At 37.8% G+C, this 26,733-nt stretch overlaps 1 protein-coding gene across 1 annotated transcript in view; it reads left to right on the forward strand.

Annotated features, from left to right (window-relative positions):
* Positions 1-26,733, forward strand: part of LRRC1 (leucine rich repeat containing 1) — a 102,175-nt gene that overhangs the window by 13,538 nt on the left and 61,904 nt on the right. Inside the window, exon 2 of the mRNA XM_063442932.1 lies at positions 23,384-23,501. Within this exon, the coding sequence (XP_063299002.1) occupies positions 23,384-23,501 (118 nt within the window). The remainder of the gene's footprint in view (positions 1-23,383; positions 23,502-26,733) is intronic.

The following is a 26,733-nucleotide window of genomic DNA, read 5'->3' on the forward strand; positions in this document are numbered from 1 at the left end:
CTGTCTGTGGGTTGTTTTTTTTTTTTTTGTTGTTTTTTTTTTTAAACCGTAGTGTGGATTGTGCCATTGTTACATGTCACAGTGGTGTCCAGAAAATCCTCAGGTCTAGTGGAATATTCCATTTTAGTTTGATGTAATGAGTTGAGTCATGGAACTGTATCCGTTTTTCTTCGCTTTCAGTCCATATTATGAAGATCTCATCTATATAGCGATATTTGTATTGTTTGCTGTACTTTATTTCTAGGAATCTCTGTTGATGATCTGCCATAAACAGATTAGCATATTGGGGTGCCATATTAGTGCCCATAGCAGTACACATGGTTTGTAGGTAAACCTCATTGTTAAAACTGAAATGTATGAGGATCAATAGTGCCAGGTTTGTGATAATTCAAGGACTGTATTTTGGTTGTCGGCAAAAGAGAGGAAATGGAAGCAAGCATTGATGCCATCTGTTGTTGTTGTACAGAGATTCCACTTCCATGGTTACAAGGATGGTGTTAGCAGGGAGATTGGTGATTTGGCTGAGTTTGTTGAGGAAGTCGGTTGTGTCTTTTATGAAGCTGTTGGTGACTAGAGGTTTTAGGGTATTTTCTACCAGTCCTGAGATCTGTTCTGTGAGAGTTCCCATTCCTGTAATGGAAGACCTGTAGGTCTTCCAGGATTACCTGCTTTGTGGATTTTGGGAAGCATATAGAAAGTCCCATGTAGGGACTAGTTGGTATGAGTGATTGCAGTTCTAGATGTAAATGCTCCGGGAAGGATTTAATGAGCTCCCTAAGTTGTAATGTATATTCCTTGGTGGGGTCTTTATTTAGTTTTCTTCAGTATTTGTCATCTGACAACTGCCTGTCCCCCTCTTTTATGTAGTCCTAGGTGTATATTACCACTACTGCTCCTCCCTTGTCTGCTGGTTTGATGGTGATAGCATGATCATTTTTTAAGTCATTTATAGCTGTTTGTTCCTGTGCTGAGAGATTATGAAACATTATTTTGGTTTTGCTTGGTTGCCAAGGATACTGTTCTTAGACAGAAACTTTCAATGTAACAGTCCAGTTTGGCATTTTGTCCTGGTGCTGGAGTGAAATTTGTGCTCTTTTTCTTGTTGTAATCCATTGTTTTTTCAGTCCTCTCTTTGTCATGGAAGTTTTGCTCAAGAATAACTAAAATTGGTTATTTATAAAATGTGAAATTTAAACATTTCCCATGGCTTTTACTGCACAGTAGCCTTTTTTTTTTTTATATATAAATCTGTGTAATTCCTCAGAACCTTTTTCTGAGGTTTCCATAACTCATCTATAGCTTGTTTTACTGAACAAATTAGGAGTGCTCTTGAACATGTCTTTTCAAGTCTTGCTAAAAGAGTACAGGTTTATTCCTACACAGGTATCTTAAGAATGCAAAATTTTAGATTTTTAAATTTTCTCATACTGATGTACCTAGAACCCTTCTATAAAAAAGGGCATACATCTTTACTTTGTTTGTCTGATTATTCCCTTCCCCATTAGTTTTATTCACAAAGCAATATATATCTGCCCTTTCAAAGATGGGCACTATAAATATTGCACCATCCCACAGCGCATTCATTGTGTCCTATTTTGGATGATGTTCATAAATTCTGTGAGTTTGGTGTTTCAAAGCCATAAGAATAGAGTGAAACTAAAGATCCATCCTATTTTTCATGTCACAGTCCCTTTTAAAACCTTTTTAATATAAATTGATATGTCCTGGGTGATCCAAATGGAAGGCTGACAAGAAAGGAGGTGAAAAAAACGAAATAAAAAAAATGTAACCTACCTTTACTTCCTTGCCAAGCCAATCTCTGTGCTGCTACCCTGCCTCCCAGGGGCAGCGGCATCATGGGACACATTTGCAGGTTTGTGCGCATGTGCAGCAAATCGCCACGCGAAGAGCAGCATTTAATTGTGAATAGTCTCAAAAGGGAAGAACAGCTAGTGGCTGATAGAAGACTGTGGGGGTAAATCCTGCAATAGAAACATTGCAGTTTCTACAAACTTGCAATGAATATATATTTGCATTGCAAGTTTGTAGAAACTGTCATGAAGTGCTCTGGGTGCCTTTAATGATCCTTGAACAAAATACTTTATTTTTTATTATTTTTATTATTTATGAATGGATTTCACAGTATAACATATTTGTGGGTGTGTAACACAAGATACATATTTGTACTGCTGCACCTTGTATGCTCCCTGATCTAGTTATAAGCAGTACCATTGATTGATCACTATTGGAACGAACATGTTTGTATTTAGTCTAATTGGCTTGTGTGAAATACTGTGTATAAATAGATTTTTTTTTTTTTACTTTTTTTTTATTTAATTTATTTATGGTTCATGAGAGAAAGTTTGTCATGAACTTATCTTTGCAGCTGTGAGCGAAATAAGCATATTTTCACCTCAAGGTAACCTGTTGACTTTCAAGGAATTGTCTGGATTTATTTTGACTCTGTACGGTTTTTAATAAATGATGTAGATAATACATTAAAATATTGTCACAAAAAAAAGAAATATATATATATATATATATATATATATATATATATATATATCTGCAGTTATTTTGTCTGCTGCCTTTGCAAACCCTCCCCTTCTTCCCCAGTCCAGACTTTATGTGGCTGTCCAATCATAGACTTCCCAATGCATCTCAGTGAGAAGTCTTTGCAAGGCAGGTGCTCTAAACAGTTGCCTGCCTCTTGACTTTAGCTCCACTGAGCTAACCAAACCAGGAAGTAACAGGGCGTGTGTCCATCAGCCTTAATGACAATAATTACAAAGTTAGTTTATAAACGGGCCAATTTCTATTCTTTTTGTGAAATGGGAAAAAAAGAGGACATGCTGTTTGTGCATAAATCACTTCAGCAACTTAAAATACCTTGGGTCTGGAGTGTCCATTTAGCTGCTGCTGTTGCATTATATATACTTTACACTGACAGGTGGTATGTTATAATTGTATATATGAGAGAACTGTGCTATCCTGCCCCATTATAGGTTTATTGTAACATCAATGGTTTACTGAGATCTAGCACAATGGCTTGGTTGTGGGCATTTGCATTTTCCAGCATTGCACACATATACAGATTACCAGGATATGCCTTAAAGGGTTACTCAAGTTTGTAGTATTGTGGTTTTTTTTTTGTGTGTGTGTATATCCAGTAGATTATAATTAAGTGAGATGCTAAATATAGTTAGAGGTTTCTCCATTGTGTTTTTTTGTTTTGTTTTTTTGTTTCGCTTTTAGAGAAAAAGATTACAAGGCTGCAAGATAAATGCCATTATAAAAAATGAAGCCAGTAGGAAGTGGCTCAATCGATGTTTAAGCTGAATTTCAAGGACATTTTAAAAGTATGCATGTGCTTTGCACACAATGCTAAAGATGTGGTTCTTCCAGTTGAACCGCAAAGCCTTGCTCGACTCTGTTTACAGCTCTAGAATGATCTTGATGGGCATTTTTCCAAACCCCAATGTTCATAGCTGCTACTATGTATGTCTTTCTCAGAGTTCCATTAAGATAAAGTATCACTGGGACACTTTCTAGTCATTACTGACAAAAACCTATGATCCTGACAGAGCTGTCATAATTTTGTAGTGGTTTGTGGGTTTTAGAGGACTGTAGATTCTCTTTCATATTATCCCTTCCAGGCTTATTTACTAAAGGGTGAATTGTTGGGTATTCAAAGTGAATTTCCATTTGTAATTTTTTCTTTTTTGGGGAAGGTGTAACATTTTCAATTAAGTTTGAATTCATTTGAATTTACAAGCATTCAAACTTTAGTGATTAACAGAAACCCAAGGTAACTTTTAAAGTGACTCCTTGCCTCTTGAGCCTAGTGATGTAATAAACATTGTCTGAATTTGTTAAATGTTGTTTACCCCTAAATCTACATAGATGATTTGACTGCGTTGTCTTTGTGAAGGTCTGATTTATTGCAATTTATAACTGAAATGGAACCTCACATTACACAGCAAACCAAGTTCTCCCTATAAAATACCAGTTATAGCTTTTCTGTAACCTATTTACTTAATCTGTAAATTGTTACTAGTATGCTTATGCATTGTGATAGTCCAACTACTAACAAATGTAAATATGTACACATGAGGCTTACTTCTGTCGAAGATGCTCCCAACATTCCTTCTTCCACTGTACTCCTTTTCCCAAACTGCTTCGGCAAGGACCATACCCGCCGGCTGTGACAAGAAAAATAAATTTAATAACATGCAATAAGATAACAAAACAGAACAAAGGGAGGGAGGGAAGTTGTTACCACGCCGTTAATTTAAGATGGCTGAGGTAAGCGGACAAAATGTCTTCCTATTTATATGACCCAGCCCCACTCCCCAATCCTGAAAGACACTCCCACTTATTACACCCACACATGCCTCTTATCCGGCTAGCTTTCAGCTCGCCTCCTCCGGGCCTTGTCCATTGAAGTAGAGGGACAATTGGGCATGTGCAAAATCAGAAATTTCTTAGAGGACAAAGGGCAGAGGAAGGCAGAAATGCAATGACCTTGCCAGGCTGAGGGAGATGGCAGCAGCTGGGAAGAAAATAAAAGGCAAAAGGTGGGGGGAGGGGAGGTACGGTGGACCAGGTGCAGAAAAACTACACTAAGGGGCAATCTGAGGCCACATTCAGTCAGGGGGGGGAGAGAAATAAAAACAAACTGACAGTGCATGTCAGAGACCCATTGATGTAACAAATATAATTGAATAAATATGATGTTTTACCAGGGAGGTAAGCCATAGAATATAGGGATTTTACCATCCTGATTTACATTGATGTACATGTGACTTCCTGTAAGTCAGTTTGCACCAGTAATGTTTTCACAAGAATGTGCAACTGCTTAAATGTGTAATATTTCTCTGTACAACCTATTTATCATGTCTACAGTTAAAAACCCAATTTCTAGATTGTGGTTATCTTATTTTCAATGTTAGAAACTTTATTGAACTATCTTCCCAACTCCTCTTATAAAAAAAAAATAGGAACACTTTTTTATTTTTATTTTTCAAAAGACTATCCGATTATGGATGCATTCATGTCTTGCCTCTAGCCGCAGCGCAATGTTTGACTGGATAGGAATTACAGTTAACGCCTGTCATGTTTTTGGCTTTTACTTTTTCCCCTCTTATGTGTTGTGCAATTCCCACTTTACTGAATTGAGTGGAAAAATCAATTTTATTGTGCTCTAAAGGAAAGTATAAACCAATCTGCGTACACTGTGAGGTCATTTGAATCCTGTGACTTCACGAGATGACTGTAGTGTAAATAACACTGTTAATGCAGTAGGCATACATTCATGAATTTTCACAACCGCAAAATATCATGCAGTCTGATAGAGGAGATGTGTTGTGAGAGGGACACACATACATTATAATAAATGATACTGGGAATTTGCACCAGTCTTTCAAAATAACAAACCCAAAAATAATCTGTACATGAGGAAATAGTTTTTTATTTTTTGTTATATTTCTAAGTTCTACACCTATTAACCCTATAGTGCCAGGAAAACTGCTTTCTTTTAAGGTCTGACCACTAAATCTCTAAAACAATTTAATCAAAACGCCTTATTTTGCCACTGGTGTCTTCCCTGATGAGGACTGAGAGGCAATCTAGGTTCTGTTGAAGACCGAAGTCTTTAATCTGTTTGTACTCACACCTCTGATGCTCGCCTTCAAGAGTTCTCTAGGGCTGCACCGTTCCTGTGGAACACCCCTCCCTTCTCTGTTAGACTCTCCCCCAGTGTAAATTCCATTAAAAATAAATACATCATTGGAAACTTAGTTTTTTAGGAAAGCATATCAATTCAACTGTTATTAGCTCTCCCTCCCTGCACCCGGCTTCCTCTCCTGCAACGATCACAAAACAAAGACAAACTAAAAAAGTAACACTAAGTCTTCGGTGAATACTAATAAGGCATTGCTATACTATAACAAACTCAGGAAAGGTACAGAAAGGAACAGTATTATCCAAGTAATTGTTGCTAATTTTATGTTTGTATTACGTTAGGCAACAATAAATAGGAAATATTTGCCTCGTGATCTGTATTATCAGTACAGCCATTTAGGCCTCAAATTTGACATTCACTTTGAAATTATAACTATTCATACATTACTGAATAACACTGTGTGCTAAATGAATCTAACACAAGTTTCTGATCTGGGTATGAAACATTCACCACATTTCCTTAGTGCTAGGAAAGGATAAAACCTGATTAATACAGGAAGTACGCTAGCTTTGCAGGCCAATAATTCATGTGTAAGATTCACTTCATTCACACATTTCATTCACTCATGCAATACTGCTTTAGACGGGCACTGATTACCTTGCCTTTCTTGATAGTGTTCATAAGGCAAAATTGTATTCATCTCAATAATTTTATTATTATTATTATTATTATTAACCCCTTCAGGACGGAGTCAATAGTGCACTGATCAAAACAAAACGTAAACAAAAACTGGTATTTGCGCTATATGTCTGTTCACCCATAGTTCCCATCTTTCATATTAAATGCACCCACACTTATTATATATAATTTTGTTCAGGAGAAACAGGGCTTTCATTCCATATCAAATATTTATATATGAAACCTAATTTATTATGAATAAAATAAAAAAAAAACTGAGAAATGTTAATTTTTTAAAAAAATTTGTAGTTCCGCCTCACATTTTAGCTGTAAATGTCATAATACTGTTAGGTTTCACTGCACAAAAATGCACATATTTGTAATCAGCGATGTCTCACGAGTACAACAGTACCCCCCATTAACAGGTTTTATGGTGTTTTGGAAAGTTACAGGGTCAAATATAGAACGTTCCATTTTTAAATTGAAATTTGCCAGATTAGTAATGTTACCTTTGAGACGGTGTGGTAGCCCAGGAATGAGAATTACCCCCATAATGGCATACCATGTGAAAAAGTAGACAACCCAAGGTATTGAACGTGGGGTATGTTTAGTCTTTGTTAGTAGCCACTTAGTCACAAACACTGGCCAAAGTTAGCGTTCATATTTGTTTTTGTGTGAAAAAAGCAAAAAACTAATATTTGGCCAGTGTTTGTGACTAAGTGGCTACTAAAAATGACTGGACATACCCCATTTGCAATACCTTGGGTTGTCTACTTTTGCAAATGGTATGCCATCATGGGGGTAATTCTTATTCCTGGGCTACCATACGGTCTCAAAGGCAACTTAACTAATCTGGCAAATTTCAATGTGAAAAAAATGAAATGCAAGCCTTATATGTGACTCTCTAACTTTCCAAAACACCATAAAACCTGTACATGGGGGGTACTGTTATTCTCGGGAGACTTCACTAAACACAAATATTAGTGTTTTAAAACAGTAAAACATATTACAACAATAATATAGTCCATAAAAGTGCCGTTTGTTTGTAAAAAATGCAAAAACTTAACTTTTACTTAAAATATCATCGTTGTAATATAATTTACCAGTTTTAAACAGTAATATTTGAGTTCAGCGAAGTCTCCTGAGTAAAACAGTACCCCCTATGTACAGGTTTTATGATGTCTTGGAGAGTTACAGGGTCAAATATAGTGCTTGCGAATTAAATTCTCTGCACTTTCTCCCTGTGTTGTCAGGCATGTCAATCAAATTTTAATTAATCAAATGACATAATTATGTTAAAAGATTACTTAAATATACACGTAGAATTTTAATATATATGCATTTATAGGTATTTAAATTCTACGTGTATACTAATGTAATCTATTATGTAATTATATGTATTTATCTCTCTATATATATTTGCGGTTATTTGTATTTTATATATAGATATATATAGAATGTCATTCTAAGTGTATTTTGTTACCAATATATATTTTTTAATAACAAAATACAGTTAGAATAAAATTACATATGAATATATAATTTATTTTAAATTTTGTTTCAATATTTTATTTATTTATTTAATAATTTTATTTATTTATTATTGTAATTATATGTATATATATATATAATATGTGTATATATCTATTATATATATATATATATATATATATAATATATATACATATTATATATATGTAACGTCACTCTAAGTGTATTTTAATACTAATATATAAATATTACTATTAAAATACATTACGCATGACGTTACATACCGTATATACTCGAGTATAAGCCGACCTGAATATAAGCCGAGGCACTTAATTTTACCCAAAAAAACTGGGAAAACGTATTGACTCGAGTATAAGACTAGGGTGAGAAATGCAGCAGCTACTGGTAAATTTCTAAATAAAATTAGATCCTAAAAAAAATATATTAATTGAATATTTATTTACAGTGTGTGTATAATGAATGCAGTGTGTGTGTATGAATGCAGTGTGTGTGTATGAATGCAGTGTGTGTGTATGAATGCAGTGTGTGTGTATGAATGCAGTGTGTGTGTATGAATGCAGTGTGTGTGTATGAATGCAGTGTGTGTGTATGAATGCAGTGTGTGTGTATGAATGCAGTGTGTGTGTATGAATGCAGTGTGTGTGTATGAATGTAGTGTGTGTGTATGAATGTAGTGTGTGTGTATGAATGTAGTGTGTGTGTATGAATGTAGTGTGTGTGTATGAATGTAGTGTGTGTGTATGAATGTAGTGTGTATGAATGTAGTGTGTGTGTATGAATGCAGCGTGAGTGTATGAATGCAGCGTGAGTGTATGAATGCAGCGTGAGTGTATGAGTGCAGCGTGAGTGTATGAGTGCAGCGTGAGTGTATGAGTGCAGCGTGAGTGTATGAGTGCAGCGTGAGTGTATGAGTGCAGCGTGAGTGTATGAGTGCAGCGTGAGTGTATGAGTGCAGCGTGAGTGTATGAGTGCAGCGTGAGTGTATGAGTGCAGCGTGAGTGTATGAGTGCAGCGTGAGTGTATGAGTGCAGCGTGAGTGTATGAGTGCAGCGTGTGTGTGTGTTGCAGAGCCTTGGTGGGGGGTGGGTGTTTTTTTTTATTATTTTAATTTTTATTATTTTTATATTTTTTATTATTCATTATTATTTTATTTATTTAATTTAATTATTATTATTATTGTATTATTTATTATTTAATTATTATTGTTTTTTATTATTACTAATTATTTTTTTTTCGGCCCCCCTCCCTGCTTGATACATGGCAGGGAGGGTGGCTCCTACTCCCTGTGGTCCAGTGTCATTGGTAGTTCAGTGGGGGGGGAGAGGGGGCTGGCAGAGCTGTAACTTACCTGTCCTGCAGCTCCTGTCGGCGCGGAGGAGGAGAGAGCTGACAGGAGCTGCAGGACAGGTAAGTAACACTCTCTGCAGCCCCCACAGCCCCCAGTCTGTATTATGGCAATGCAAATTACCATAATACAGACTATTGACTCGAGTATAAGCCGAGTTGAGGTTTTTTAGCACAAAAAATGTGCTAAAAAACTCGGCTTATACTCGGGTATATACGGTATATATAATATGTATATATATTATATATATATATATATATATATAATATATATACATATATTATATATATAAAAATGCATTTATTTTAATTTTACACATGTCTAATTATTTTTTTTTAATTCTTCCCACCAGCAGGGGGACTGTCTGATAATTCAGACAGCCCCCCTGCTGGCAGATCCACAGCCAGCTATAGGGGGCCATGTGATCGCTCTTTGAGAGCGATCACATGGCCCCCGGGGGCCTGATTTGCCGTGGGGGAGCTGCCTGGGCTCTGAGGCAGCCCCCCAGAAGAGGATCGCGGCGGAGGTGAGTACCGCCGGACCTCCTGGGCTGCAAGCCGTTACGGCGTTCTATGCCGCCGCAACGGCTTTAAAGCCGCGACGGCATAGAACGCCGTAACGGCGTTAAGGGGTTAATATTATTATTATTATTATTATTATTATTGTTGCCATTTATATAGCGCCAACAGATTCCGTAGCTCTTTACAATATTATGAGAGGGGATTTAACTATAAATAGGACAATTACAAATAAACTTACAGGAACAATAGGTTGAAGAGGACCCTGCTCAATCAAGCTTACATTCTATAGGAGGTGGGGTGTAAAACACATTAGGACAGGAATTTGTAATCAAATAAGGTGGGTTGCCCTTTAGGAGAGGGCAAGAGACAGGTATGTGAGGTAGGGGTTAGTCTTGGAGGCCATAAGCTTTCCTAAAGAGATGGGTTTTAAGGCACTTCTTAAAAGATGCAAGACTAGGGGAGAGTCTGATGGCAGTAGGCAGGCTATTCCATAGGAAGGGAGCCGCCCGTGAGAAGTCCTGCAAGCGCGAGTTGGCCGTACGGGTGCGGACAACGGACAGGAGGTCATAAGTGAGATACTTATGGAATTTGACTCAGAATCTGCTGAAATAAAAGTTGGAAAGCTTCTCCTCAGGCCAGAGATGCATTTTAGTACGTTTTACATCTCAAATGAGGAATGTAGTAGCCGTCTCATATTATTATGTATTTTGTATATTAAATTGGTAAATAGTTATTTTATAACTTGCTGCACTTAGTTTGTGCTGTTATTGTTTTGAAAAGAGACTTTAAAGTATTTATATTTCTGGCAGTCTGGAGAGCATGGGTTTTGTCTTTGACTCTAAAGTCCTTAAGACTACTTTGGAAGACCTATGCATGATGTATTATATTTGATAATTTGCTCAAAGCAGTAAGGTGTTTTGTCATGTTTTCTTTTTCATTTAAAATGAGAATTGTCAGGACATCACTGTGAATTAAAAGTGAATTCTAAATTAAAGGCCAAAGTAGCCAAACTGGATTCATAGCTAATTTTGAGAATTTTAAATTCACTTTGAATTCCTGACAATTCTTACTGTAGTGAATAACCCTGTAAACTTAGAGGACCACTATAGTGCCAGGAAAACATACTCGTTTTCCTGGCACTATAGTGCCCTGAGGGTGCTCCGACCCTCAGGGTCCCCCTCCCGCCGGGCTCTAGGGGGAGGAAGGGGTTAAACTTGCCTATTTCTCCACCGCCGGGCGGGGAGCTCTCCTCATGCTCAACTGAATGAGCATGCGCGGCAAGAGCCGCGCGCATTCAGCCAGTTTCATAAGAAAGGATTTACAATGTTTTCTATGGACGCTGGCGTCTTCTCACTGTGATTTTCACAGTGAGAAGCACGCAAGCGCCTCTAGCGGCTGTTAATGAGACAGCCACTAGAGGCTGGATTAACGCTAATATAAACATAGCAGTTTCTCTGAAACTGCTATGTTTATAGAAAAAAGGGTTAATGTTAGCTGGACCAGGCACCCAGACGGCTTCATTAAGCTGAAGTGGTCTGGGTGCCTATAGTGGTCCTTTAAGGAGAGCAAAAGTCGCAAGACTCACTGACTGATGCCTATCAAGGTTGTAACGATAGTCTGGGGTTGCTGTGTCTCTCGTGCAGAGGGAACTTGCTGGCATTTCGGATCTGGGCTGCCTGTACGGGTGGGACCAGTCTGATATGCTTCAGAGTTGTTCTCTCTGTAATGGCAGAAGTTGAGCTAAAACCAGCTTGAGATCTGAGCGGGGACCCACCAAAAGGGCAGGCTATTTCAGCTGCTGTCCGTTCTCAGTACACTCTTGCGCCTTGTTTTTTTACTAACCCTGTATACTGCTTACTTGGATTGATGCAACATTTTTATCGTCCTACAGTTCAGTAATTTCACACATGAATTAAAGTGCACCTAAATAGGTTAGAAATGGTTAACATTCATTTGTTTTGTGCTCTTTGTACCACCTTGTAATGCCTAGTAGCCCAACAGATACTAGCAGTATTAAACCACAAATTTAAAGGGAGACTGTCACTTCCAGGTTTAAAAAAAAAAAAAAATATTTATCTGTAAATTAAATGTTGAAATCCACACCTCTTTACCCTGCAATTGAGCACCTCCATCTTGGCTCCCTGTCAATCTGTGCACTTGGCCATCCGCACAGAGAACATGTACAGAATAAGAGAAATTAAACCATGAAATTAAACCATGGGAGAGATTTATCAACTTGTTGCGTCTAAAAATTAGTGCTAGTATGTAAAAGGGGAGGTGTCACTGCTGGTTTTACTGGTTTCTATGCTGATTGCCCCATTTTAGCATTTTAGAACACTTCTTACAACATTACGCTTTAATAAATTGCCCTTAATGGTTCTATTCTCCTATATCTTATTAGCAATGTTTACCCCTGCTTTGCCTTGTCTTCATTTTTTTTTTAAATCTTTAAAATATAAATTTTAAGGAAAATAGCGCCTTTCATGAAAAAGGGCTAAAACAAGTTGTAGGTGGTGTTTTGTTCAATTTAGTAAATTTCATGGACTGGATAATATCCCTTTTAATTGTATTCCAAAATAATTTTGAGCAACCTATGGAGCCCATCATTAAACCTCACAATTATACTTTTAATCGGTCTGCGAATCCAGTGACAAAATACTTTTTTTTTTTTTTTTTTTTTTTAGTTTTACATTTTTACATTACAAGTTTTACATTTTTTTTTGCATTTCGTACTGGCTATCTTTTGGTCTATTGGCATTCATTTGTTTATCAAAACCCTGTAGATGAAATAGAAGAGCAAAAATAATATGCAACTTTTATCTAGATTATAACTTAACTACGTCAGTGCACTTTAGTGATTTATGGGGTCAAAAGTATCCCTCTCAGGGTAAGTAATTTAAACTGTACAGGCAAAGCAGAAGCTCTCTGCACTGAACTTAGATGGCACTGAACTTGGATTAGCTCATTGGCTGAGCATGATGATCATGGGCAAATAACAAGCCCTCTACTGCAGAGCTTGGCTCGAGGGCTTAAAAGAAGCTCACTGCAGAAGCATCCAGCTATCACCGAGGCTGAGACTGTTATTTGGGAGAGCCCAGGTAAGTTGACAAACCGTTTGCAAATGTTTTTACTTCTTGCCCTGGGAGGGCATCAGGGCACTCCTGGCACCATAACCAGTATAGTGTGCAGTAGTGGCTATATTGCTTGGAGTATTCGTTTTAAAAAAGCCCTGCTTATATATATATATATATATATATATATATATATATATATATATATATATTCATACAGATGTATAGTACAATTCCTTGATATCGTTTATGATGTAGCTATCGGGTTTAAAAGCTTTTTACAATTTTTTTTTTTGAAATGTATCGGTATTTATCTTCACTCTAAGTTAAAGCTTGGCAGGAATCACAATTTCATAGTGGTCATTTACATCCTAAAAAAAATCTGTCTTTAATGGAGATACCATTTAGATACTCATGAAACATGTCTATTAAAAATAAGTATTTATTTTTTGTCACCTGAAGGTAGTAAATTGAACATTTATTATGGGGGAAATGGAAATTGGTGTTATCTCATCAGGTTTGAGTGAATAAAGAGCTGCAAACTTTGTATTAATAGCAGGGATATTTTTGTTTCTCTGAGATTCATCTCCTTTAAACATTTTGTTATGCAATCCTAAACCTTGGAATTTAACTGCACACTGCTGTGTTTGCTGTGCAAGAAATACAACCAAAATCTCTTGTGCTGCATTTTAACAGTTAAATTAAACAAAATTTTATTATTAATGGGGTTCTCATCCACATTTCTTTTTTTTTTTTTTCCTCTGTAATAATATTCTTGGCAGGGAATGGCGTTAAATGCTCACATTGCTAGCCCATATCAATCCATTTGTGCCACTTTATTCTACCACTTATTCAGGTCTAGCAGTGTAGATTTTTTTTGATCAAATGTGCTCAAAATTTATATATTTCATTATAGAAGTCAGGGGCATTGTTGGGTGGCAAAAAGATCAGACGCTTTATCTTAGACCACTATAAAGTAAGGAATAGAAATCTGTATTTCTAACATTTTAATTTTCCTGTCTTTTTAGTAGAGTCCGCTTCCATCCCCTCCCCTCCTCGTTTGGCACTGAAAGGGTAAAAAAACCAACACCTTTTTTACTTTCCTTGTTTCCCATGCTGAGGCTCCCTCGGTGCTGCTCACGTCTCCTCCCCAGGCACCATCATGGAAGAGACAAGGCCTCCTCCAGTGGGGTCAAATCCAATGCCACATGACCAGTGACCACCACTAGAGCAGGAGTTAAACTTGCAATGCAAACCTGGGTTTCTCAGAAACTGCAATGTTTTACATTGCAGGATTAAAGGGACAGGGACACTTCATTGAGATAAATTAGTCTGGGTGTCTATAGTCGTCATTATTTTGGGGCTATAGGTTCTCTTCACTGCACCTGTTTAACATCCATTTAAAAAAAATAACCTTTAATCAAGACACTTAGCCACGTTTCCAGTACTGGGTATCCTCTGCTGCAGCTGCCTGCTCTGCCTTTGAGATGTCTGCTTGTAAGCTGTCATCATCTGCAATATGCCCCCATCCATTGCTTCTCGTAGAAGCGTTTTACTCTGTCTGGGGGGAGGAAGCGCGTCTCTCTGGAAGACAGCCACTCAAGGTGGATTTAACCATGTGATGTAAACACCACAGTCCCACTTAGTCCTGCAATTTAAATAATTGCAGTTTCTCAGAATTACATAGAAGGACGAAGACTGCCTCTAGTGGCTGTTAATCAGACAGCCATTAGAGGTACTTCCTGGTGGCTAGCCGACTTTTTGTTGCCTAACTGATGCTGGACATCCTCAAGCTCATTGAAGCAATAGTGTTCTATGGGAAGGGCCAAATGCACTCGCCGCCCATGCACATTTATATGTAGGAGGCGACTGTGGCCAAGTTTATACAATATTTTCTGCAGGTACATTACTTTTTAATACGTTATTTAGGTTGAACCAGAAGATAATTGACCTACGATGGACTGTAGTGGTTGTGGTGTTTGTGCTGATCCATTTAAGGCTGATTAACACCCAGCACTCACAAGTAACCAAGTCCTGCAGAGACCGGGTTCCTAAAAACAGCACTGATTAACACCCAGCATTATTGGTTGTTTTAGGGAGTAAGGGAAAAGGAGTATTTTCAAATGTGAACTCTCTACCCTACCTTTAAAGGGTCTCACAAAAAAAAAAATACTTTTTTGGCAAAATACCTTTTGCATGCATCTTTTCAGATAAGAAGTCTTTTGCTCTAAATGCCACAAAAAAAAACTGATTAAGCTGGAATTGCATGCTGAGGTTTTCATACCACAGCAGCTCAGCAGAGGTGGTTAACAAGGCAGCTGAAAGCAAACTTTTCACCACTGAGAAGTATGATCATGGCACAAGTGGTGGGCAGGGCATGACGGAGAGGGAGCATCGTTGAGCTGTATGCCATACCTCCAACGTTCTTGTGGGCAGAAAGTGTGTATATTACGCAAGCTGAGAGGCCGGACTGTTCAAAAAGGAATAGATCAGAGAAAAAGAGGTGGGCCCAGTCTGTGACGTGCAGTCTGGCTGGTCTTTAGTTATCATGCCCATACATGAAGTTCCTAGTGGTCCTAGTGCCCACTACGCAGCGTAAGCACGTCTAAAGCAGGAGCTAAAAAAGGGACATCACTCCTCAAAATTGGGATTGTCCTGAAGGGATTTTAGCTTGGCATGCATGCACACCATGTTGACGGACTGGCACCACTCAGGGCAGACTATAAGCTGTCACTCTGATATCCACTATAGGAACTTCCTAGATAAAGTCCTGCATTCTTTACAGAAACCTACGTTCAGCATTGCTAAAGACTCCCCGTAGAGTTAATTTAATCGATGCATCTCTGAGGATATGCTGATTGCTACAGACTTGTGAATTGCTGTGCATATGCACTAGCCTCCTGATGCTTTCCTATGGGATCATTAAAGGGACACTATAGTCACCTGAACATCTTTAGCATAATAAAGCATTTTTGGTGTATAAAACATGCCCCTGCAGCCTCACTGCTCAATCCTCTGCCATTTAGGAGTTAAATCCCTTTGTTTATGAACCCTAGTCACACCTCCCTGCATGTGACTTGCACAGCCTTCCATAAACACTTCCTGTAAAGAGAGCCGTATAGGCTTTCTTTATTGCAAGTTCTGTTTAAGATTAAGATTTTCTTATCCCCTGCTATATTAATATCTTGCTAGACCCTGCAAGAGCCTTCTGTATGTGATTAAAGTTCAATTTAGAGATTGAGATACAATTATTTAAGGTAAATTACATTTGTTTGAAAGTGAAACCAGTTTATTTTTTCATGCAGGCTCTGTCAATCATAGCCTGGGGAGGTGTGGCTAGGGCTGCATAAACAGAAACAAAGTGATTTAACTCCTAAATGACAGTGAATTGAGCAGTGAAATTGCAGGGGAATGATCTAAAGCTGCTTTATTTAGCTAAAGTAAATTAGGTGACTATAGTGTTCCTTTAAAATTATGCCCTTGAAAAGCAGAGTGGCTCCAGCGAGACCGACATGGCAAGGGCAAAAAGGGGATTTAAAATTGAAAAAATTTTTAATGCACAGGGCCACTTTTTATTCCCAGTCCTGCTAGACATAGATGGGACGGCATTGTCTGCTTGCACAGTGTCCTTTCCTCAGATGTATTTAAGCATTTATGAAGAAACTACTTTGTGTGAGTTCTTCGACAGGGTCAAATACTTTCACCCTGCATAATGAGCTTGCACATAGATGTACCCTGTATGTCACTTATGATAGTCTTGATGTCAAGGAGAGCCTTGTATTCTATTTAATGAGCCTCCAATCTAAAAACTATATTTGAAAGAAGATTTGGAAGCCCTTGCTTGTTCATCATATCCTATTTTTAAACTTAATTATATATCTCCAAAAACAATATTCTTCAGTGCATGCTTTATTTTGGCAATGATCGGTGACTTACTACGTGACTCATATGATACAGGGTAGTAAGGGCCACTAGCGCCACACAGATAAAAGGACACTGTCCTTTCAAACTGTGGGTTAAAATATTTATTTTTTGCTTTGAATTGTATGCTCTTTGGTCTCCTGTTTCTGTGGGTTTATTTTTTTTTCCTTTAACTTCAAAGCTGACCTGATTTTACAGTGTTGTCAGTTATAACTGAAATTAATAAATAAAATGATTGCTTGAAAAAAAAAAAACGAAAATGTAGAAAAAATTAGACTAGTGTTGCCACTTAGTGACAAATGTGTTCTGTACTTTCACGTTGCATAAACAAAATCCTGTTTTCCTTTTGCTTTTTTAAAATTCTTTATTTTAGAGTGTAGACAATTGGTTTACATAATTACATTTATAATTTTCACAATACAAAAAAACCAAAAACATTTGGAGACATTTGCAAGTAGATTATGCATCCTTAGTCTTTGTTTCCCATACTCTGAAGTTTAAAAAACTTTATGTGTAGAATGGGTGTATACATGTAGAAAAAGTTCAAGTTCATAAAAAGAGAGAAAAGAGTGAATGGTGGGGATAAGGTTAGTAAGAAATCTCCTCCCCAGGATCTAACATGTTTTTGTGCCAATCATTAAGCCATTGGACAACTCTGTTCGCTGCAGACTCTTTCTCTGGGATACTAACTCTATACCACACCTGTTACATAGTTACATAGCCGAAAAGAGACTTGCGTCCATCAAGTTCAGCCTTACTCACATTTGTTTTTTGCTGTTGATCCAAAAGAAGGCAACCCCCCCTCCCCCCCCAGTTTGAAGCACTTCCAATTTTGCAACAAACTAGGAAAAAAAGCCGTCCTAACCCTAGAATGGCAGTCAGATTTATACTTGGATCAAGAAGCTATTACCCTACATTGAAAAATTATATCCTTGAATATTGTTTTTGCAAGTATGCATCTAGTTGCTGTTTGAACATCTGTATGGACTCTGATAAAACCACTTCTTCAGGCAGAGAATTCCACATCCTGATTGTTCTTACAGTAAAAAAACCTTTTCTTTACCTTAGACGAAATCTTCTTTCTTCCAGTCTAAACGCATGACCTCGTGTCCTATGTAAAGTCCGTTTTGTGAATAGATTTCCACACAATGGTTTGTATTGGTTCCAAATATATTTGTATAATGTTATCATATCCCCTCTCAGGCGACGTTTTTCTAAACTAAATAGGTTTAAATTTGTTAACCTTTCTTCTAAATTGGGACAACATTTCAACTCCAGTACATTTGGAGCATAGATGGTTATCAGATGGTACATCATTGTGTTTATGGTCTAGATCGGGGTCAGCAACCTGTGGCATGTGTGCCATGCATGGCACTTAAGGTTGCCAGAGCCAAACAGGCACTGGCTTGTCGGATATCTGTTAGTGCAAACTAACTGGTGACCCATTGTACAGCGCTATGGAAACGGATGGCGCTATATAAATAATAAAATCCTAATTGCAGGTGGATCACTCAAACACTTCTGAACAGGTACCTGTACTGGAGTGGAGCAGCCCACAGCAGCTATCACATATTTTGACCCATACTTCTATACATACACAGAGCTGCAAAATATACAAATAATATAAATAGCTCACACACAGTCCCCATAACTACAACACCACAGCCCATCCACATACACGCACACAACCTCACAAGCAGCCCCTCACATGCAATACTCCAAGCAGCCCTACACATATACACACCACCAAACACAATATGACATGACATATCCACACACATACAATTCCACAAGCAGCACCCATACACAGCCCACATTTATAGGCATCATGCACAATATCACAAGCTACTCATGAACATATACAATATAACAGCCCACATACACATAAATACAATGGTGCAAAGCAACGGCAGCACCAATAAATAACACAAGCAGAATACAGTAACACACACCAAGGGACTTAAAGGGATACTGTAGTGCCAAGAATACAAAGCTGCCTCCCCCTTACTCTCCTTCCAGGTATACAAAGGGTTGAAAACCCTTTATTTACTTAACTTATCCCAGCGCCGATGTCCCTCGGCGTGGGGTCTAATGCTCATGGGGAAAAATCTGACGCTGGAGGTCCTCATGTAGTGCGTGAAGATGTCCAGCATCCGATAACGGACCAAAAGTCAATTTGGATTCTGGAAGCCCTCTAGTCCTGTATAGTGGACAGACTTAGTGCTGCAATGTAAACATTGCAGTCGTAGTGCTGCAATGTAAACATTGCAGTTCTCTGGAACTGCAATGTTTTAAATTGCAGCACTAGGTGCAAAAGGGACATAAAGATCTTGTTTTGGCACAGTAATACTAAAAGGATGCCTACTCCTGGTCTAGCTACTAGAATGTACCTTTCCTCAAAATCCACCTTGATATAGGTTGCTTGAAACACACTTCTTGTGTATCACAATGATACACATTGTTGACCACATTCCATTTGACTGGCATATGCCCCATCTTATATACGATCCGATCCTTTATATTTTTGATGTTCTTTCTAGATGTTCCTCAGATATTGGCTATATCCGCTTTTCATTCTGAGGCATAATCTGTTTGTTGGGCGTATTCAGGCCATTGACATTTAATGAGGTTCTTTTCAAAGCCATTTAAATTAAGAATAATATGCCATAGAGTTGTCTTGTCTTTCTATGAAAGTATATATCTGCATAAATCCCATAAACTCCATTCCGTGATTGCCTGGCTTTTTGTCTCTGCTGTCCTTTTGCAGTATGTAGGTTGTTTGTTCTCCGGGAAGATACACAAAAGGAGTAGAGTTGGGGAGGAAAGTAAAGGGATGGAAAAGAAATAAACCAGATAATGAAATAGAATTGGTAACAAATTATCCTTCTAGTCTTACCCATCGCCAGGTTTAATGGGGAGTGGCCATCTGCCCAACAGGGAATGTCCTCTCTGCAAGGAGAGAGAGCAGCCACTGAGACCCCAGCAGACGATATACTCCAGGCACCAAAACAACTTCATCTAAGTTAAGTTGTTATGGTGCCCAGCAGACCCTGGAGGCACTCTTACCTCAAGGGGTTAAACCGTTCTCGACTGAAAGTCAGTGCTCTGGCACCCCACTTGACAAAAGCGAGACAATGAGAGGACAGCAGTGGCACTAGCTTCTGGTAGATCAAATCATGCTAGCAACCCCCTCCCCCCAAAAAATATAAAAATGCAGGATTAGGACAGTCACTGTAGACGTGGGCAGCAGGGGGAGTGTGATATCACTGGGTCACTTCTTGCCAGCACGCTATGAACCAATTCATAGCGTGCAGGGGGAGCATGATAAAACTGGGTGATTTGTTGCCAGCACGCTATGAACCAATTCATAGTGTGCAGGGGGAGCATGATAAAACTGGGTGATTTGTTGCCAGCACGCTATGAACCAATTTATGTTGGCAAGCCTAGAATTCTTGTTCCGGGTTGGCTGATGGCCGTGCCAGAGGTGAGGGTTAACCCCAAGGCAGCAATGTGCATTTTCCCTGTATGTTCAGCATTTCAAACTGAAACCTTGCACATGCAGACTCCAAACACTATGATAAATTTAAATCACTGTTGGAGTAAACCATTTAAAGCATTTTTACATTTGTATATAACCTGAATTTAATGCAAACAGAATTGCAGCACCTACAAGAGAGCTTGACAGTGGGTTTCATAAAACCATGCATAGCGTATGCCCACCCTTTCTACATTGTTAGATGCTGCATGTAAGCATGGACAGCAGATGCACCTGTTTGAACTCACTGGAGTGGATATATCGGGAGTTTGAAACCATAAAATGTACAGATTGGATATTGTCTATGTTAATCAGACCTTGTTACTCTACATCTTTATAGATAACACAACAGATGTTATCCCTCGTATAGTTAAAATACAAACCGTGTCACACAGAGCTGTGGGAGACATGACTAGATAACCTTCATTAAATGAAAGAATGTGCAGAAGAGCTGTAGTATATCCCTGAATAGACAAGCTATAATAGCTTGTTTTTAAAAGCAAAACGGTGTCAAATGACACGTGTGGTCAAACAACAAAAGGCCCCATTGACTAAATGATTGGAAGAGATTTCAGGAATTGTCTATTAGCGGGGACAAAATCAGGAAAAAAAAAAACAGCAGTCACGCTGCTTCCAGTATCCTTTGCAACCTTTTTCTATTATTATTTTAAAGGGAATCCAATCAGCCACTTAGCCATCTGGGGATCTTGTATTTTAATCATTTAATTAAATAGATATATAAAAATAAGCAAACGAAGATGCCCCCCAATGATTTACACATCGTACTTTTTATTTCGTATTGTTTATAATATAACTGTTGTACCTCTAATTCTGTTGTTTTTTATTTTTGTTATACTGTGCCATTAGTAATTGGATTCCATTAGTATATGTGCATTTTGTATTCCTGTGGAAAGTATTTTATTATATATATTTTTTTTTTTTACTTAATAAAACAAGGTCTTGGAGATCTGAGACATCTGATTGCAACAGATTATTCCCTTATGTGATCCAGCTTACAGGTCCAAAATGGGCTACAAAGTAACTGGATATTGTGGTTCCTACACAGCAATCCTTTTGCCTATAATACTCTAAATATAGATGCAGAAAATTTACATAAAGGAGCAGCCGACGAGTGGAATGTGCCAACAGGAAGGAAATTATTTAGTCAATGAAACAGAATATATGGCATCAGTGCTGGATTTACATGCTGGGGATATATATATAATGTGATGCCAAATTCTACTGGACTAATACGGCTAATCCAATCTACACGCGTGTGTGTGTGTGTATATATATATATTTATATTTATATTTATATTTAGTAGTGTAGATTGGATTAGTTGTATTAGTCCAGTAGATAACATGCCAAGATACCAGAGCATTGCAGTATTGAATCTTTAGGTATAGTGAGTGCATACAGCTATGTAAATAAATGCATGGTTAAACATATTAGAAATGAGCTGGGTAAAGGAGTGTTTAAGGTTTTACAGCAGTGGTTCCCAAACTTTTTAGATTCAAGGCGTCCTTAAAATTTCAATACTTTTCCAAGACACCCCAAGTCAGAATTTCTAGGTTGTAAATCTGTACAGCGCTGCAGCATTTACTGGCGCTGTAGTTTAATCTACAGTGTTGGTGTTTGAAGAGGTGCTTGTATATAGTTTGTGTTTTAATATAGGGGAGTGTTTGTATGTAATGTTTGTGTTTGATTGCAGGGGTATGTTTGAATGTTATGTTCACGTTTAAATGCGGGTGTACATTTGTGTGAAGTATGTGTTTGAGTGAAGGGGTGTGTTTGTATATCCTTTTGGAGTTTGAATGCAGAGGTGTGTTTGTATGTTGTGCTTGTGTTTGACTGTTTGGATGTATCCACATACATACACACAAGTTCATATAGACACCAACACATATACATACACACACACACACATATAGATACACACACCTTAACACACGCATACACACATACATACACACATGCACCCTGGCACACACCAAAGTAGACATACACACTGACCTAAAACACACAAAATGACACACAAATGCATATCCTGACACACAGATGTGTGCACGCACGCTGACAGATGCACAACCTGACGCATGCATGCATGCATACATGCATGCATACATACATGTGAAATTTTTTATATCTCCAGGCATCCTCCTGTTAACTTATCTTATGTGTCCAGGAGGTTGGCTTTGAGTCCTGCTGGTGGGAGTGAGGGGTCTGGAGCTCTTTGTGCTCCTCTGCCCTTGTGCTGCAGCTGGCTCCTTTCCTTTCCCTCCCCGCTGTCTCCCTGCATGATGCTGGGAGGAAGTGACAAGCTGTCACTTCCTCCAAGCCAGCCAACATTACAGATGCCCGGTCGCGGTCTTAAAGGACCGCCGAATCTGACTGGGCCCCTGTTCAGCAGTAATGTTTCCCATTCATGTATTCCTTGAGAGTGTAAGCTCATGGGATATATATATATATATATATATATATATATATATATATATATATATATATATATATATATATATATATATATATATATATATATATATATATAGTGTAGCTGTGTAATAAAGGTTTAAATTACCATTACCAACTGCAGGGTTTTACCATTGTGTGTGCAATCACCTCGTTTCCTGTTTGATCTAGGTATGTATTAAGTGTGAAAGTGACATTGCACTTGGGTGATTTATTGACTGCACTGGGTTATAATTACAGCGCCATTGATCCTTAAAAGTTTTTAGTTGTTTTATCTAGCTAAACACTATGTACAAAAGAGCTTCAATGGCTAGATATCAGTTTAGTGTGTGTGTGTGTGTGTGTGTGTGTCGGTGTCGGTGTCGTCCTCCACTAATTATACAGCCATGCAGAATTTATAATAAAATGTACTTTCAATGCTTCCTATGTTTTAAAAAAACAAACAAAAAAGGTTTGTGCTTGTATTTTTTCCAGATAAAAAGTTTTTGGTAGTGAAGGCTAAATTTACTATGGTAATCACTCTAAGTTTTTATAATGAAAAACCCATAATGCCCCCCAAAATATTTTAATGAGGTACTAGAGTGCTAAAATATCTATTAAATACCATTCATTGTTACATTTTAATGTTTTCGTTTTTTTTTTTCCAGCAATTTTTTCAACTTGTAAAGTTAAGAAAATTGGGTCTTAGTGACAATGAAATTCAACGTCTTCCCCCAGATATAGCAAACTTCATGCAACTGGTAGTACTTGACGTTTCCCGTAATGGTAAGTAAAGGTGTGTGTGTGTATATGTCTTTGACTTTTTCTATGCCATGGGGCAGTGGCTTTCAAACACAATAGGACTGATGTATAAAAAGCCTGTTCTGAATTGTGGAGCAAATTTGGAAAAAGGGCAAATGCTGAACATACAGCACCGGAGGTGTCCCTAGGCAGCAATGTAAACATGGTCTTTTGTGTTTACAGCATATATTCTGCAGAGACAGGCTACACACACCAGAACAATTACATTAAGCTGTATTTGTTCTTGTGACTATAGTGTCCCTTTAAACAATATAGCTCAACATCTTCTGTCAGTGATGATTTCTTTCTTTTGCTTTAATACACTCATAAATATGAAGCCAATGGATGAGCATGGCATGTTTTTGATGAAAAAATAAATTTTGGTGACTATTTTTCACTTGCTGTATTGATATATACATGTATTGATTGATATATTATATACTGGGCCAGCTGCATTCTCTTCAAGGTGGGACATTATAGTCAACAAAACAACTTTAGCTTAATGAAGCAGTTTTGGTGTATAAATCATGCTACTGAAGTCTCACTGCTCAATTTACTGCTATTAAGGAGTTAAATTACTTGTGTTTCTGTTTATGCAGCCCTAGCCACACCTTCCCTGTCTGTGACTGACAGCCTGCATGAAAGCAAAATTGTGTCATTTTCAATTCGATGTTACTTTAAAAGTTTTTCTCTTCTACTCTGTAAATTGAACTTTAATTACATACATAAATCGTGTTTGTGACTGTAGTGTCCCTTTAACCCCTTAAGGACAGGTGACGGACGAGGTCCGTCATCCTGGGGAAACCCTTAACGACGGGTGACGGCCCTCGGTAAAATTAACCCCAATCGCGGCGATCGTGGGGTTAATGGTGCTCCGGTCTGCCTCTGTATTAGAGGCAGACGGGGAGCACCCGAGTGATAGGCTTGTCAATGTATGGAATCTCAAAGAGAAAAAATAGAAACAAAACCAAAGAGATCATCACTTTGTTTTGATGTTTGTGCAATGTCTCTTTAAATGTAATACATTGTCTTATGGCCCGCTAAACAAAAAGCAGGTTGATATTAAAAATGTATATTCAACCTCTGCTATACAGATTTAAAAATAACTAAATAAATAAATTATTTCTCTATTTCCATCTAACAATTACTCAAACTTATACATTTAGATTTTACACTTGTTATCAGTAAATACTTAACATAATTTCCACAGATGGAAAATGATGAGCTGGGTAATATTATTCGTATTCAGAAAATATTTAAACAGGATTATTTCAGTGTATTCGTCATAAATCACAACGGTTATTATAACTTCAGTAAGAACCCTGAAGAAGGGAATAGTTTTTTTTTTAATTGTGACTTCTTAGTTTGTGCTACAGATTTGGGTTGAGTTTTCTAGAGTGCCGTACATCCCTCTCCCAATGGTTCACCTCTATCTATCGTCTATCTAGATATAAATCTTGGCAAACCATCTGATCTAATTGTATTTTCAATAAAGATCACCGATGTATTTTTCTTGCATAAAATAATAAATGAGCAGGGTCCTCATCAACCAATTGTTCCTGCAAAATTTAGTATTGATAACTTTATTTTGTTTTCCCTTCATAATATTGTACGGTGCTGAAGAATATGTTGCCGCTATAAATATGGGGGCATAATAATAAATGGAAAGCTCTGTGCTTAAAGAATGTGTATAAAAGAGCGATTGACTAGCAGAGTGTTTAGAAGCACGTGCTGGCAAAATTACTTCTCAGTCCTCGCATAGATCTCTTTTTCAATCATCATTAGCGAAGTCTAGCCAGATCTGATTGCACAACTGCTATCTATACTTAACTTGTTTCATCCGATAGATACATGGTTGTTGTTTTTTGTTTTGTTTTTTGGCTATCCTTTATTTGAGACATAATACTTTACACAGAATACACCTAATGCAATTATGTCCTTAATTTCCATTTGCTGTAATGCTGGAATAGCTGAGCCTCCTGTGTCGTTTAGGTTAGAGTTCATTTTTTCCCCCCCGTGGATTTATGAAAACTGACGAGCTGTTTCTGTAATGCCTGTGAACTAAAGGAGGGTAGGAGCATAGATTTGAGGAAAAAGCAAATCTGTGTAGTTAGACGGGATTATGCTTAGTCTGGAGTTTTGTTTTTTTTTCTCTTTGGCTTTTGTGATGTTTATATTGTGACGCAGTTAGGATTACATTTTACTCCTGTAGCCATGCATGTATTTAGACGGCATATGCTGTACAACATCTGGACTGAATAAAAAACGCTACTTCGGTATTGCAACCATGTGTCTGATGTGACATTTGGGTGTAGGATTCTTTTACTGTCTGGATGAGGTTCATATCATAAAGAGCTATAAATGAGACAATGTTATGAATGTTTGCAACATTTAACAGAAACAAAGTAGAAAGACGGCTACCGAAAATGTATATGTATAAATCAGATCATCATCCATGCAGGAAATGATTCCTGCATCTTCGTTATGTGTAATTGTCTGTAATCATGCTAAATTTAAGGGAACGCCATAGGGACCGGGTGACTACCATTAGAGGTGTTGTTAGGCATCATTGTTAATATACCGCCTTTTGTTTGATTAGGCAGTGTTTACAGTGCGAACACTGCAGGGATAGGGTATAGACTCCTGAACCATTGTATTTAGCTTAAAGGGACACCATAGTCACCAGAACCACTACAGCTTAAGTTGTTTTGATGCCTATATTACCCCCTTAAAGGAACACTCGTGTGGAGATTCTTTAATGCGTTTCATGGATGTACAAAATAAGATAAAGTAATGTGCAGTTGATGCTTTTGCAAAAAAATCCCCATGCTTTAGAAATCCTGCAATGGGTACTGCCCATATCAGGAAATGTTAAGACAAGCCGGATGCCCTAGTCAAGTCACTTTCTATTACAAGTGCTAATCGTACTATCTTGGTCTCATTAGAGAGTTGTAGTTTAATTATATGTTTTATATTTATAAAACTTGTTGGCTAAACTACAACTCCCAGAAACATGTTGCATTGTTTCTTGATGTAATGTACATTTGTATTATTGGAAGAATATGGGGAAACGCTGCAAATGAGGAGGGGACAGAATGTGTGTAGACTTATTGAACTTGAATACAAATAAAAAAAGCACAACAATGAAATGTTACCAAACATTGCAATAGCTACTTTTTTCTTTCTGTTGACTGTGAGTGACAATCCAACAGTATCT

Source organism: Pelobates fuscus, chromosome 2 (genome assembly GCF_036172605.1).
Source record: "Pelobates fuscus isolate aPelFus1 chromosome 2, aPelFus1.pri, whole genome shotgun sequence".
Lineage (NCBI taxonomy): Eukaryota > Metazoa > Chordata > Amphibia > Anura > Pelobatidae > Pelobates > Pelobates fuscus.